The sequence below is a fragment of the Equus asinus genome, chromosome 2, assembly GCF_041296235.1.
Source record: "Equus asinus isolate D_3611 breed Donkey chromosome 2, EquAss-T2T_v2, whole genome shotgun sequence".
NCBI lineage: Eukaryota > Metazoa > Chordata > Mammalia > Perissodactyla > Equidae > Equus > Equus asinus.
In genome coordinates, this window is record NC_091791.1 from 112,382,257 (window position 1) to 112,397,075 (window position 14,819).

Sequence of the window (14,819 nt, forward strand, 5' to 3'; positions counted from 1 at the left end):
CAAGTGTTCTGGACACTAAGGATAAACTCAAAGAGAATCACATTTATGCATATCACAATAAAACTGCTAAAAGACAAAGACAAAATATTAAAATCAGTCAGAGAAAAAAAGATATTCTGTTCAAAGAAGCAAAAATTAAACAGACAACTGAATTCATAAAGAAAATGATGGGATCCAGAAGACAATGGAATGACATCTTTAATGTGCTCAAGAAAAAAGTGCTACCCTAGAATTCTACACCCAGCAAAAATATCCTTTTAAAAATGAAGGCAAAATCATAACATTTCAGACAAGCAAAACAAAGGGACTTCTTCAGCCAGAAGGATAATAATCCCAGATGGAAGACTAGAAATGTAGCATATAAGCAATAGCATAGAAAGGGCAATTTAATTTACAAAATAGTAATAGTAATGACTTGTATGGTTTTACATATTTAAAGGACGAGTCTCCTCCTGATTTTTCAGTGGCTGGAAAGTGGTAAGAGCACTAATTTGTATTAGATTCTAATAATTCAAGAATGCATATGGTAATCTCTTGGATAATTACTAAAAGAATACAAACATGCATAACCGAAAAGCTAATATAGGGAAGAAATGGAATAATAATTTTCTTAATAAAGCACTTATGGGACTTGACTGTCCCATAAAAAAGTAAGAAGAGAGTACAAAAAAAGGAAATGCCTCAGGTAATACAAATAAAAAATAAATAGTAAGATAGTAGATTTAAACTCAAAGACGAAATTACATTAACTGTAAAGAAACTAAAACAATAAGACAAGTGACGGATAACTAAGGAAGAAGGATGAGTAAGCTCCAATAGAGAATGAGCCAGAGGACTGCACAGAAGTGAACAGAGAGTAGGAAGAGGGCACTAAGACCCCACCCAGCGGGTAACTCGCGGGGCCTGAATGCTGCAGTAAGGAAGGGACTCTATCAAGAGGGACTCACCTGTGTGGGATAGCCATTCCAAACTTCCCGTAGGTCATATGTCCAAGGCTTCTGAAAAACAAGGAAACAAGAGAAAAAATAAGTTGGTTAGAGTCAAAGGCTGATTTTAGCAGAAAATCTAAGCTTTTCCCAATGTCATTGATAGGCGCAAAGATGCACAGTAAGACACAGACACACTTTCATCATATTCCTGTTGCTTCTGGTGCACGTCTCTCCTTCTGTAGGTATTTATACACATTCCTATACAACATCCGTGTGACATTCATAACTTCTAGTGAAGCTGGGACCAAAAACAATGCTACTTCACAGAGAAAATTACTTTTAACAACTGAATCTTCTAATGAAATTATTTCTGAACCAATGAGATTACTGCTTCTGCAGCAATAAAAATAAATAAATATATATATATATATATTTTGAGGAAGATTAGCCCTGAGCTAACTACTGCCAATCCTCCTCTTTTTGCTGAGGAAGGCTAGCCCTGAGCTAACATCCATGCCCATCTTCCTCTACTTTATATGTGGGACACCTACCACAGCATGGCTTTTCCCAAGCTGTGCCATGTCCGCACCCAGGATCCGAACCGGCGAACCCCGGGCCGCCGAGAAGCGGAACGTGCAAACTTAACTGCTGTGCCACCGGCCTGGCCCAGCAATAAAAATATCTTGAGATATCTGTAGCAATAAAATATCTTAAGAGGACTCTTGAAAGGATCTCGAAAGAAATCTCTAAAAGTTGGTGAACTTTCTTTCTGTGAAAAATTTACTAAGTTTATATATCACTTAATGAGGTAATCATTTAATAATTTTTTATACAAACAATACCAAGGTAATATAGTAAGGAGAGATTTGATTTCTGATGGGTGAGTAGTGAAAGTCTTCACAGAAGAGGTGACATTTGCTATGGGACTGGAAGGAATTGGACAGTAGAGATAAAGCTGGGAAGGACAAGACATTTCTAGCAGACGCGATAAAATGTGCTAAAATCCAGAAGTGAGGGTGTACTGGGTATGTCCAGCAGATTGTCAGAAGTCCAGTTTAGTTGGTGCACAGGTTGCATGAGTGGAAACAGGGAAAGATTTAGATTTAAAAATTAACTTTGTAAATGCACAGCTTAATGAAGGCTTTGAAAGACTGAGGAGTTGCCACTTCTCTAGGCATTAGAGTGATTAAAGGTTTAAAAGCTGGTTATTTTATTGAAAGTGTTATATCCTAAGAAATTCACAAGCAAGAATTTTAAAAATTAATGACAAATTCCAATCAAAGATATAAAAAAGACAACTTACATCATAAAGAAATACAATTCCAGCAACAGTAAGCATTAAGTAAAATGCAAATCGCCAGCTGCCAAAAGAAAGAAAAGTCTTGTAAAGGTGATTGATATCTGAGGAGAAAAACATTTGGTATGACAGAGTTTGGAAAGAATGCACATTCTGGAGTCAGACAAATCTGAGTTCATATCCTAACTCTGCCCCTTGTTAGATGGCTACAAATTTAGGTAACCTCAGGGAAACTTCACTTCTTCATCTGTAAAATGGAAATAACAAAACTTACCTCAAAATGTAAAAAGAATTGAAGATAATTTGCGGAAAGTATTGATCATAGTGCCTACCATGAAGTAAGCAACGATAAATGGTAGCTACTATTATTATGCCTAGTCCAGTTCCCGACACACAATAAACAATGGTTTGATATTAGTATTATCTAATCATTTATTTTATCCCCATTTAATTCCCAGTGAAAAAGTTTCTATGTGGCCAGACTTTAGTCTTGTTTCTGAAAAGCAGATTTTGAAAGAAAACATTTTTCTCGTATATGGAGAAGGACCTACAGATAAAGAGACTTAAAAGACACACCACCCAATGTAATCCTTGGGTCTTATTTAGATCCTGATTCAAATAAATAAACTGTAAAGAAAATTATGAGATAATCAAGGAAATTTGAACACTGAATATTTGCTGTTATTAAAGAAATTTTTTTAGTTATGATACTGGTATTGCACTGATGTTTAAAACAGAGTCCTTATCTCCTAGAGATACATATGAAAATACAAATGAAATCATAGAATGTCTGATATTTTCTTCAAAAGTAATCTTCAATAATAATCGGGCAAAGGTTGTCAAAAGGTACAAACTTCCAATTATAAGGTAAATAAGCACTGGGGATGTGCGGTATGGTGACTATAGTTAACATTGCTATACGGCATATTTGAAAGTTGCTAAGAGAGTAAAAGTTCTCACCACAAAGAAAAAAACATTTTTTTTTCTTTTTCCTTTTTATATCTATATGAGTTGATGGACGTTAACTAAACCTATTGTGGTAATCATTTCACAATATATGTACGTCAAGTCATTGTGCTATACACGTTAAACTTATACAGTGCTGTATGTCAATCATATCTCAACAAAACGGAGAGAAAAAAAATCCACACAAAAAAATCTGTGGTGGAGGAAAGAAGCAGGCAGAAGCACAGATGACACAGGATTGCATCGAGTTAGTAAAGTTGGTGACTGATACATCACATATACACAGTTCTCTTTGACTAGTATTCCTACTTTTGCATATGTTTATAACTTTGCAAAATAAAAGTTTTTAAAAAATTACTGCCATTTTACCTGAGTGCTGAAGTAACAATAATATTAAAAATAATAATTGTTCCTTACATTTGTATAATGCCTGATAGTGCTTTTCCCAACAGACACAGATAAGTGAGAAGGAGGAATATAGGCATATATCCATTTAGTAGATGAAAAATCAGGCTCATAAGGGCTAGGCCATTTCCTCAGCTCACACAGCTGAGCAGTAACACAGCTGAAGTGGAAGCGCAGGTCTTTGGACTCTGAATCCAGCAGAATTTCCTGAACGTTGTCACTGCCTCTAAGCTAGATGACAGGTGTTCTTTGTGGCTCGTTTTGATGGAGAAAAAAGCAGGGTTCAATTACACAGAAAGTTGAACCAAAAAAATACCCAAAAGGCATTTTACCAAATGATCCAGTTGAGACCAGTCTGAACTTGTTTTATTTACGGCTGGTCCAGTGAAGGCCCACTCTTAGATGTAGAGAGCATTTCCTTGGCTCCCTGGATAATCTTGGCCAAACAGGAAGCACAAAACAGAGGACATGATAAGACCTGCCAGCCACAAAGGAAGCCATATGTCTAGGGCACATCTTATATTATTTGTTTCTCAAACATTTACTGACCTCTTGACTCTGTGCTGGGCACTGTGCTAAGGACACACATGTGAGCACATTTTACCTTCCCAACAAGCTCATGAAGTAGGTTCTATAATTAGCCCCTTTTTATGGATTGTTGCTTGACTCTCACAACAACCCTAAATGGTAGATAAGATGACTACTACTAAAGGACACTAAGGTTGAGAGAGATGGTACAACTCATCCAAGGCTGTACAGTAACAACCAGATGCAAGAGTAAAACCCAAGTTTCACATTTTTCTGGACCAGTCCTATCAGTTGTCATTACACTGCACCAGGGCATCTCAAAGCATGCACTAGGGGCCCTGACATCAAGATATTTTCATAATACTACTGAAATGTTATTTGCCATTTTCACTCTTATTCCCTCACAAGCACAGAGTGGAGATTTCCAGAGGCTACATGACAGGTGATGGCATCATTGCTCTGAGAGCTGATGAATCGTGTGCTTGTGTAGTTTTATGTTTTATAAATGTCTCAATTTTAATTTCTAATACAGTAAATATCGGTAGGTCTAATCCACACAAGCAAATTCTCTTTGCAGTCTTGAACAGCTTTTAAGAGAACAAAGGGTTCCTGAAACCAAAAAGTTAAGTACTGCTGTCCTTCACTAGTAACAAGACGAATAGTGACGCACTTGTCGACGCTATTTTACTTGCTTCAAATGAATCTAAGGTACTCAAACTTACTTTTTCTCCAGGAAAGGCTGAGACAAACAAAATTGTGGGGAAAAAAAAAACTCTTGGGAAAAAATCCAGAAAGTGTTAGGTTAAGATGCTAATAAGTGAAAGAAGATAAGACTGCATGGTGAAGTCAGGGAGGAACTTGACAGAGTGAACTCAGGCCAATGGTGAGAGAAGCTGACAGGGCCAGATTTGGGGCCCAACAGTGAGAGTGGCTGACTGGAGCAGGCTGTGGCTCTGCCCAGAGCCAGCTAGGGTACGGTGGCAGTCCACCCAGTAGAAAGAGAACTCCTCCCTCCAGCACTGAGGAGCTCCCTTGCCTGTATACATCAGGTAGTTGGAAACTACCAGGTATTTTTATTTATTTATTTATTTTTGGTGAGGAAGACTGGCTCTGAGCTAACATCTGTTGCCAATCTTCCTCTTTTTGCTTGAGGAAGATTGTCGCTGAGCTAACATCTGTAGCAATCTTCCTCTATTTTGTACGTGGGATACCACTACAGCATGGTTTGATGAGCAGTGCATAGGTCTGTGCCTGGGATCTGAACCTTTGAAGCAGAGCACATGAATTTAACCACTACGCCACTGGGCCGGCCCCAACTACCAGGTATTTTTATAATAAACTTCTCATTGCTAGATGGAAATGCTTATTCTAAAAGAATAGTGGTCAGCTAATATGGAAATTGATTTGAGAATAAAGGATCCATTATGGATTGAAATCCTGAAGGCTGTGCAACAGGGCTTAGGGGTCATCATTAATGAAAGTAAGCAAGGAAACAACACACTGAACTTAAGGTATTAGAGGCTAATTCATCCTGATATTATAGAGGAGTGTCTGCCAGTTGGAGAGTAATTTGTAAAGCTCGGCATTGGGAAATAAGTTTCCTGAGATTTCCAAGATGCCTGGGACTAGGTATCTCCTGCCATGATTCCTGTTGCACATCCTATAGTTGATGGAATAAAGTGCAATCCCTATACAATTAAATAATTTGACATTTTGCTTTGTCTATTTATTTAGTCCATAATAACTTTTAACAGTTATCTGACTTCAAGGAAATTAGTGATATTGCTAAAGAATAAGATAAAGCTTAAATTTTATACGTTGGCACCTTCCTATTTCCTGAATACAATGTATAATTTTCTGCTTTGTGCCTTTATCTTACTTGAAACATACAGCCCTCAAATCCTGCTTTCTCTTCTCATGGAAATCCCAACCCAATCCTCAAGGTCCAGCTTAGGTCTAATCTCCTCTAAAAAGTCTCTCAGCTGTGTTCAGCCCTACTGTTGCCATCTCCTCTTAATGCCCACAGTGAATCTAAACACAACTGTGGATTGCAGGTATATACGTCTATGTGCCCCACTGGGGTGGAATAACAATAGATGTTTTGGTTTCGTAATTGATAGTCTCGTCTCCTTCATTAGCTGATTAACGCTAGTGACCATGCCTCCCCCTTTTACTTCCCTCTTAAAATCTAGAACTCCACACAGTCTAGGATAGTACCACTTACAGAGAAGATAGTCAACACAACCCTGTGCATTGCCTGACTGATTGATAAGGGCAACGCAAAACTCTCTTCACCTGAATTCTGTGGCCAACTTTCAATGGACTCACTGACAGCCAGATTCCCAAACTTGGGCCCTGTTGACCCAAACACTTAATTGATGTAGGGGGTTCCTGCTTGCTAAGAGGTAAGCATTAGGTGGCAGGAGGTGGTTCGATGGAGCAGAAAGAGTATCAGAAAAGGAGTCAGATGACCTGAGTGCAAGAGCCCTGCCAACAGCCAGGTGACCCTGAGCAAGTTCCTTAAACTGGAATGGACATGTAGTTTCTCATTCATTTTTTCTCTCAGTTTTATTGAGATACAATTGACAGACAGCCTGTGTAAGTTTAATAGCTTCTCACTTCTTACAGAAGGCTAACCCCACCTTCCCTGACTTGTCTCACATCATTGGTGGTGGATCAAACATTACTTATAAACTGTAAGGCACTATACAGTACATGAAATTACCAGAGAATTTCATTGGTCTGCCAGAAAGAATGAATGAACATCAGCAGGGAACAGGAAGATGTAATGTGAGACCAGTTCTATTTTGTAGTGTTTTGTAGCGATGGTTTAGAGAGATTCACTTATGCCAAGCTGACATTAGTGGCCATACAGTATTAACCAATCTCTCCAGAGCTAAAAATAAGAGAGAAGCTAGTTAGAAAACAAACCAGGCCATACACCTTGAGTCCCTGTGGGAAGGCAATGGAAGCCTGTGATGAGAAATGAGGGTTTGTTTCGAGACACCCTGAAGACTTGGTCTTTGCCTCTAAACATCACCAGCACCACAGCTGGATGAGAGTACTCAGGAATGTATAGGTAAATTAAAGGAAGCCACTAAAGCTTAGCCTCTCACAGGCTCTGTTTATTTATTTGAGAGTCTTACATCAGCTCTCTATTCATTTCACCATCAAAACAAAAATATCTGATGAAAGTCACTAGGCAATGTGAGGACCTTAAGAAACAGGCAGAAAGAAGGAATACTATTGGTGTGTAGAATGTGTCATTAAACACAACCCAACCAACACGCATTTGTCTGGATGTAAACAGGAACAAAGCAGGAGCAATAACCTAGTCTACCTTTTTTGCACAGGTGTCAGTTTCTGCCAAGGGAGTGACCTAAAGTACCACAATATTCTACAAGAGGGGAAAAAACAGAGCTCAAATGAAACCAAAAATAAGTGCAAGGCAGCTTCACTGCCCTCAGAACCTATCAAAGTAGCCAAGCTTTGGCAAAAAATCCTACTTGGTGTCCCAGCCCACCCTGACCCCTCTTCTAAACAAACCGGGAAACCCAGAGGAACTGGCCATCCAATCCACTGGCAAGGGATGAGAAAAATGAGCCAACTGAGACAGAAGTCCTCTCAGTTAGTGTTGTGCGAGGAGAACAGACATCCTCTAAGACATTCTCTGCTCTTATAATGTGATATAATAATTACAATGTGATTGGAAACAGGTGATAAAGTCTTGTGAACTAGGGTCAATCTCTACCCTAGAAAAGGTAAATACCAGTTAAGACATTTTAATTACTTTTCTGGACTTCAAGATAAGTACACAATATCTCCTGTTCATCTTAGAGAGTTCATAACTTGTCCCATTTCATAGAGAAGGAAACTGACGCAGAGAGGGCAACAAGCAAATAGCCTAAAACATCTAATTGGTAAGTGACACATCTGGACTCGAACCTTTCTTCTGCTCCAACTTCAGTGTTCTTTCTGAGATGACCGTTTTGCTTTGTATAAAATTGTATCATTTCAAAAGCTTTTCCTGTCCTTCTTACCAAGCTTCCTGGAATTTCTTCACCTTGCAAGGCCTGTCTTGATTCCGTCGACTCCTAAACCATCTTTCGACCTGGCGTTCTGTCAAGTTACATTTCTTTGCCAGTCCATAAATATCAGCCTGAAAAGAGATGACACGAATGAATGAGTGATGAAGAGCAGAATCAGACTGGCAGGCACTTAAGAGACAGTGAGTTTGGGTTATAAGAGCTTGTATGCTGGGGAATAGAGAGATTTCGCATTAGATGTTGAGCCAGTGAATTTACCTGTTTTGCTTATGGAATCACACACACACAAACACAAGTGCACACACACACACACATACAACAAAAAAGAGAGAGAAGGTTAGTAACCCAGCACTCTAAGTTACTAAGTCAGATCAATTCTCCATAAGGTGGTAGCAACCCATAAGTTCAAGTTGCACACTCGTTCAGCTCAATTTTATTCAGTGCTTCCTAGGTGCTGGGCAGAGAAGTACAGTTTAAGATGTCCATTGAATCCAATCTCCATTTTTCCTATGAGGAAAGTGGAACCCTGAGAGTTTTAGCAACTTGTCCAAGATGTAGAATTAGTAGCAAAGTATGGACAAGAACTTAGGCTAGTGTGCTTTCTGTTATTTCACATAACCTTTCCAACAGCTCCCACAGGAAAACCTCACACAGGTGTTGGCCATCGCACTCACATTGAATCAGATGTAGAGCCTATTTCAAACTAATTTGAAATAAGTCCTATCACAAAAAATAGTGACTGAAGAATATAATAACAATTATTGCTTCTCTTCTAGGAAGAAGAAGTTATAGGTTATGATTTAAAATTGGAAACAATATGGATGATGGATTAGCTCAAAGGTCACAAACTTGAAGTTCTTCTAGGGCCAGATAAGAAACAGAAATGATTGAATGGACCAGGTCTGTTTCATAGTGGGATTCTAAATTGTGTTCTTTCAACACAGGCATGTTTTGTATGTTAAACCTACAGTACTCACCACTTCTACAATGAAATAAGCTCTGTAATTTTTTTTTTGAAACACTAGCCCTCTTAATCTTTCATTTCCCAATGTGAGTACAAGAAATATTTCAGTTTCCTCTTAAATTTACTATGAGAAAAATAAAATTGCATAAAACTGACTCTCAGCTTCTGTATTGAGGAAATAAGCAGGAGCCACATGGATGCAGCCAACAGAAATGCACATGCTCTGTCCCCAGGGAGCAGCTGTGACCACGCTCTGGCTGGCGGCTCCCGGAGTGAAAGAGCAGTCCCAGGATTTCGATGTGAAGTTGCTAGGTTTTTTTAATGTTGACCAATATCTCAAAGCACATTTAAACCAACTGTGGACTTGTATTGCGAGGGCCAAACAAAGCCTGCCCAAGGGCCTGATGGCTGGATGCCACAGTTTGTCATCAGCTGTCTAGCTTCTATTTTTTTGTGCATAGCTCATATAATTGTTCAGGTGCACATGGCAATGGTAGATAAAATTCATAAAGAAGCTCTCATGCTGAAGACTAACTGCAGCTTCTATGTGCCTACGAAACTGCTAGCCTATTACTTAAACTGAGATAAGGAAAGCAAAACAAAACAAAAACAGGATATGGCCCATTTGCACTCGGTTTCCCTGTAAACTGCCCTCTCTAATTCCTATTCTTTTATAGGTCAAGGGTTCACTCACTGTTGTTTTGTTTTTGAGGAGACTGAGTTGGCAACTATTGATTGCTGCCTACTTCTTGCAGGCCTTGCGCTAGGCACTGGAGATCTAAGCGAACGAGACTGATGTTGGCCTCCCCTTCGCAGGGTAAAGTCTACCTGGTAAGAAGTCAGAAAAAAAAAACCCACAGAGAATTCTAACAAAATACAACGACTGTTAAATAAGGGGCAATTAGGGTGCTATGGGACCTAACTTTATGTAGACAGTTCCTGGAAGTTACACTTAAGCTGAACCGTGAAACATGCCGCAAGAAGAGAGGATAAAGAAGAAAGAGTGTCCTGGCAGAGGGACCAGCATGAGCAGTGGTCTGGAGATGAGAGCATGGGTGAGCAGGGAACACTTGCGCAGGGTAGAAACCTACAAAGCGTAGAGGAGGGAAGATGTGGCCGGGGTCACCACAAGGAGGGCATTGTCTGGGATTTATCTTGTGGGTTATAGGATGTTTGTATTTTTAAAGTCCCCCCCTTGAAGTGTGTAAAGAATGAAGAAGCGAGAGTGAGACTGGAGGTGGAGACTGTGTCCACTTTGCCCTTTTGTCCCAGGCCTCTGCTCCTCTGCTCTCACAGCAAGGCCCCAGCCTCACGGCAGGACAAGTTTGGAGGTTTGGATTCTCTAACCCAGACAGACCATGTTTATCACACTCCCCGGCAGGAAGAAAGAACACAGCACATATTGAGGCAATAGGATATGGCAGGCAACTGAAAACAGAGGATCCAGTTCTGCCACTTTCTAGCTATGCAGTAATGTCTTGAGCATTACTCTGACACCCTGTGGAAAACGGGGTAGTAACAATGAGTGTTCACTTCTTCCTCACAGGAACAGTACAGGCTCTGGGGGCTCCTGGAAGTGAATGTACTTTATGTGGGGGATCAGAATTGGCCACTCCAAAATGTGTTTCTTTGGCTTGATCATTTTTAAGAACAAAAGACCGAAAGAAACTTTGACATCCCCCTCCAAATGCCTAAAAGAATTTAAAATAGAAGGGCCTGTTCCAGGAAGGAGCTAATACATAAGCTCCTACATAAGCTATATAAGCTAACATATAACTATAATGTAATAGAAAATGTATCTCCCAGGTCACATTGTCTATAGTTGGCACATTTGCATGTCCATCTCCATGTAAACTGCCTCCTTCCTCCCCCTCGAAGCTCCCGATTACTACCCCAACACCCTCCTTTGTCTTTAGCTAAAAATGGTATTTAAGGTAGCGACCTCAGCCGTTCTGGTGAGTTGCTCAGTTTTCCTGGGTTTCTCCCATGTATACATGTTACAAAGCCTTGTATGATTTTTTCCTGTTATTCTGTCTAATGTCAATTTAATTCTTAGGCCAGCCAGAAGGACCTAGAGAGGGTAGAGGAATTGTCTTCCTCCCCTCCATGTATAAATTATCATGTGCTAGGTCAGTGCTAGAGATACAACGGAACCCAGAAAGGAGACCACGGACTGAAAAGTATTTAAGAAAAACTATTCTTTTACTTCTAAAATAATTCACAATGTAAACAGATCCCCCAAACAGAGGACATAATTCACATCCTTTCACTTGGTCCACAGCAGGACATGTTCTGAAATTCTTAGTTCTATATCCTGTAAGGTTGTCGACTGAAAGGGCTCTGGGTCTAACTTAACTGTTTTAATAGTTTTATTCATTCAATCATTAAAAATACCTAGTGAGCCTCTACTCACTAGTGCGAGGCACTATTCTAGATGCTAGAGAATCAGCAGTGAGCAAACAAAGTCCCTACCTGCCCTCATACTAGAATTTTCCCAGATCTGAGAACAACCCAATTTTATTATCTCATCATTTCTACAGATATCTGCTTTAAAAATGTATCTAGAAGATAGCAATCAAACATGATTTGAAGCTTTTTTTTTTTTTTTTTCTGTTTTGGAGCACAGATGAATCTGGTTGAAAGTCAGTCTTGGCACACTGGCCTTGTACACTACCATATTTTTGGGATAGAAATCCTCTTGCAAACAAAAGTGTTTAGAAGTATTTTCTTATTAATACATGAAATAGTATTTATTGAACACCTACAAAGCACAGAAAATTGTGCAAAATGTTACGGGAACAAGCATAATTAAGAAACAAATGATGTTCCCTTGGAATAATTTAAGTTGGGAAGACCTTTGATAATGCTCCTGCAGAAGTCAGAGTATGATAGGCACAGACTACAAATAAGAACAGCTGACCTTCACTATGTGCCAGGCATCTGCCATGTGTGAGGCACTATTCTAAGTCCTTAATTCAACCCTCACAAGAGCCCTGTGAGAGAAGCACTGTTATCATGCTCAATTCACGGAGGAGGAAACTGAGGCTCAGAGCAGTTACTCCGCCCATCTCCACACACTGTCTGCAGCAGAGCCAGAGTCTGGACCGCACAGTCTGTCCTCGCAGTCTGTATTTTTAGCCTCTACACTATGGAGAGCGAAGGGAGGCCTCCCAAGCAGACCCTCAAGGAGCAGTATATCCTGAAGGAATGGCACTGAGTGGGGCCAAGAGACCTGGCTCCCTGACTCAAAACAAACCCTCTGGGACGGTGGAGGAGTCATCCAACTTCCAATTCCTATGTGTCTCACCTGTAAATAAATTGGACTAGAGAGCTTTTTGCTCTAAGAATGTTGCAATCTGTGGACGAGACAAGCTAGCAAACTGGAATGCCCTTATGGACCATAATAATTGGCTTTATGTCAGTCTTACAGGGCAACATTTTCTTTAGATCTGCTCCAGAACTACATACTTATTTGTTCTGCATTAGTTCTCATTGTGTTTTTGCTGAGGGAAAGGGTTAGATAATAAATTCTGATGTTACTCCATTTTATCAATAGCAGAATAATTGATCCGGTAGACAGAGCTATTGATCTGTTATTGTGGCTCTTTCCCAACACATCTTAAAGATGTTATTGAGATATAAATATATAGAGAGACACACACACATATAAATAATGGACACAAAGCTGCACATACACAATCATAAAAGAATTGTGAGAAATCATTGATCAAAACTCTCACTGGTGGTACAGTACTTTGGCCCTCATCAACACCATGTTATACGTGGCTGTGCTAACCAGTCCAGAATCGATACTGTGTATAGCGAAATGTTTTTGTTTTATTGGTGCAATCTATAGCGCTGAAGAAGCATCCTGGGACTCCTTTGCTCAACTGTTCTAATAAAGACAGGCGTTTTCTCCATGTATTACCAATGCAAGGTTCTGCCCCGACAGCTTTGAAACTCTTTGTTAGAGGTAATACCCATATCTTGAATTAGTACAAAACTTTTGTTAGTTTCCCCAGCAACTTGTCTTACCTCAGCCATAAATTAAGCAAAATGCTAGCTGTGTGACATTGGCCAAATTAATACGTGGAGATATTGTGAGATTATTTTGTTTCCACATCTGAAATCACTATGAAGTCATGTACTTTGCCTTCCTCTATTATAGTCTATCTTCCTAAGTTTTAGTACTTTTAATCTATGGGCATTTTACTGGCCATCTTTTTATCTTGATCTGCTATGCAAACACTGCCTCAATTTTGTAATCCATGAGCAATATAAATTAGGAGTCTTAATTATTTTCCTTCATCTTCTTGATTTAGTAGATAAAGCTTTCTAACACTTTGGGGTTGATGTATAACATTTCTTCTTTTACCTGATGTAAATGATCAAATCATATCTACATTATGCTAACGGTCCTATCAATTGAGTTAGAATAATTCATACAAACACAGCCCCAGTCTTTGACATACATTGTTAACATTTTATTCAGGATAAAGAAATCACTTGGGCATAGTAGAAACAGCAATGGACAGGCAGTCATGGGGCAGGTTCCAGCTTTGGATTCAGCAATAATTAGCCATATGACCTTGGAAAGCTCATTTCCTCTTATTAGACCTTACTTCCCTCATCTCAATCAGGAAGAGGAATGATTACCTAATCTCAAATCTCTTCCAGCTTTTATTAGTTTTTCTTTAACTATCACATGGCTATTTTCTCTCTGTAGCAGGGAAACTTGATCAGGACCAAATTTTCTACATAATTTTAAATATCCTAAAAATTTGACTGGAAGCTCTTGCTATAGCGAGCACAGCAAGTGACACACAGCATAGCGCTGCTCTTCACATTTTATACAAGGTATTACCAAAGTTAGTTATTCTCAAACACAAACAGAGAAGGATAATAAAGACTCTGAAAGAGTCCTAATTCTTCATAAACACAGCTAAATAATTTCTCTTTTGAAAAATGTAAAATGATGCTTAGGCACTATTATCACCAGTGGCAACAATAGCATTTAGATGAACAACGGCAGCCTTTTAGGGCATGTGGAAATAAAGGACATGTGGCAATGGCTTGTCAGACTGTCCTCATTTTAGAAAATAAAAGAAGTCAAATACAGAAGCTGGGGGCAGAAGAAATCAAAAGACAGTGCAGGCTAGCCATGAACAATTGTGGACATGATGCCTTGCACTGTGCGGTCAAATCTCAATGTACCTTCTTCACGCAGAGCCCACCAGGCCGACAAAAGAAATGGTCATAGTAGAAGCAAGTGAATCCAGTAAATAAAGTTCAGGACTTTAAAAATCTATCTATCCTAAAACTGTGTTAGTATATACTCTTTTAAAATTACTGGTGATAGCTGTTTGTATTCCTCATAGAGGATGTGCCAATTTTAGAGTTTTTATTTCATCTTTCATTTTAACTATGGAGGTATAATGAAATTAGACCTCCCTAGAAACTTTTTTTAATAACTATTAGATTAAAACATTTTCTATGGTACGTAAACATGCAGTGCACAATATTTCATAAAGTGCATCTTCTATTGTGAAGACAATTCTGACTCTCCTAGAAATTCTATTTCTGGGGATTGGGCAGGAGCACAGCATATTTCTGAGTGCAGCGAAGCCTTGGATGAAATAAAGGGCCTTACTCATGAAAGCCATCCCAATGGACACTTTTATAAT

At 39.2% G+C, this 14,819-nt stretch overlaps 1 protein-coding gene across 1 annotated transcript in view; it reads right to left on the minus strand.

Annotated features, from left to right (window-relative positions):
- Window positions 1–14,819, minus strand: part of CERS3 (ceramide synthase 3) — a 104,346-nt gene that overhangs the window by 58,838 nt on the left and 30,689 nt on the right. Inside the window, exons 4-6 of the mRNA XM_044762858.2 lie at window positions 8,166–8,284; window positions 2,233–2,290; window positions 948–998 (exon numbers count right to left, since the gene is read on the minus strand). Of these exons, the coding sequence (XP_044618793.1) occupies window positions 948–998; window positions 2,233–2,290; window positions 8,166–8,284 (228 nt within the window). The remainder of the gene's footprint in view (window positions 1–947; window positions 999–2,232; window positions 2,291–8,165; window positions 8,285–14,819) is intronic.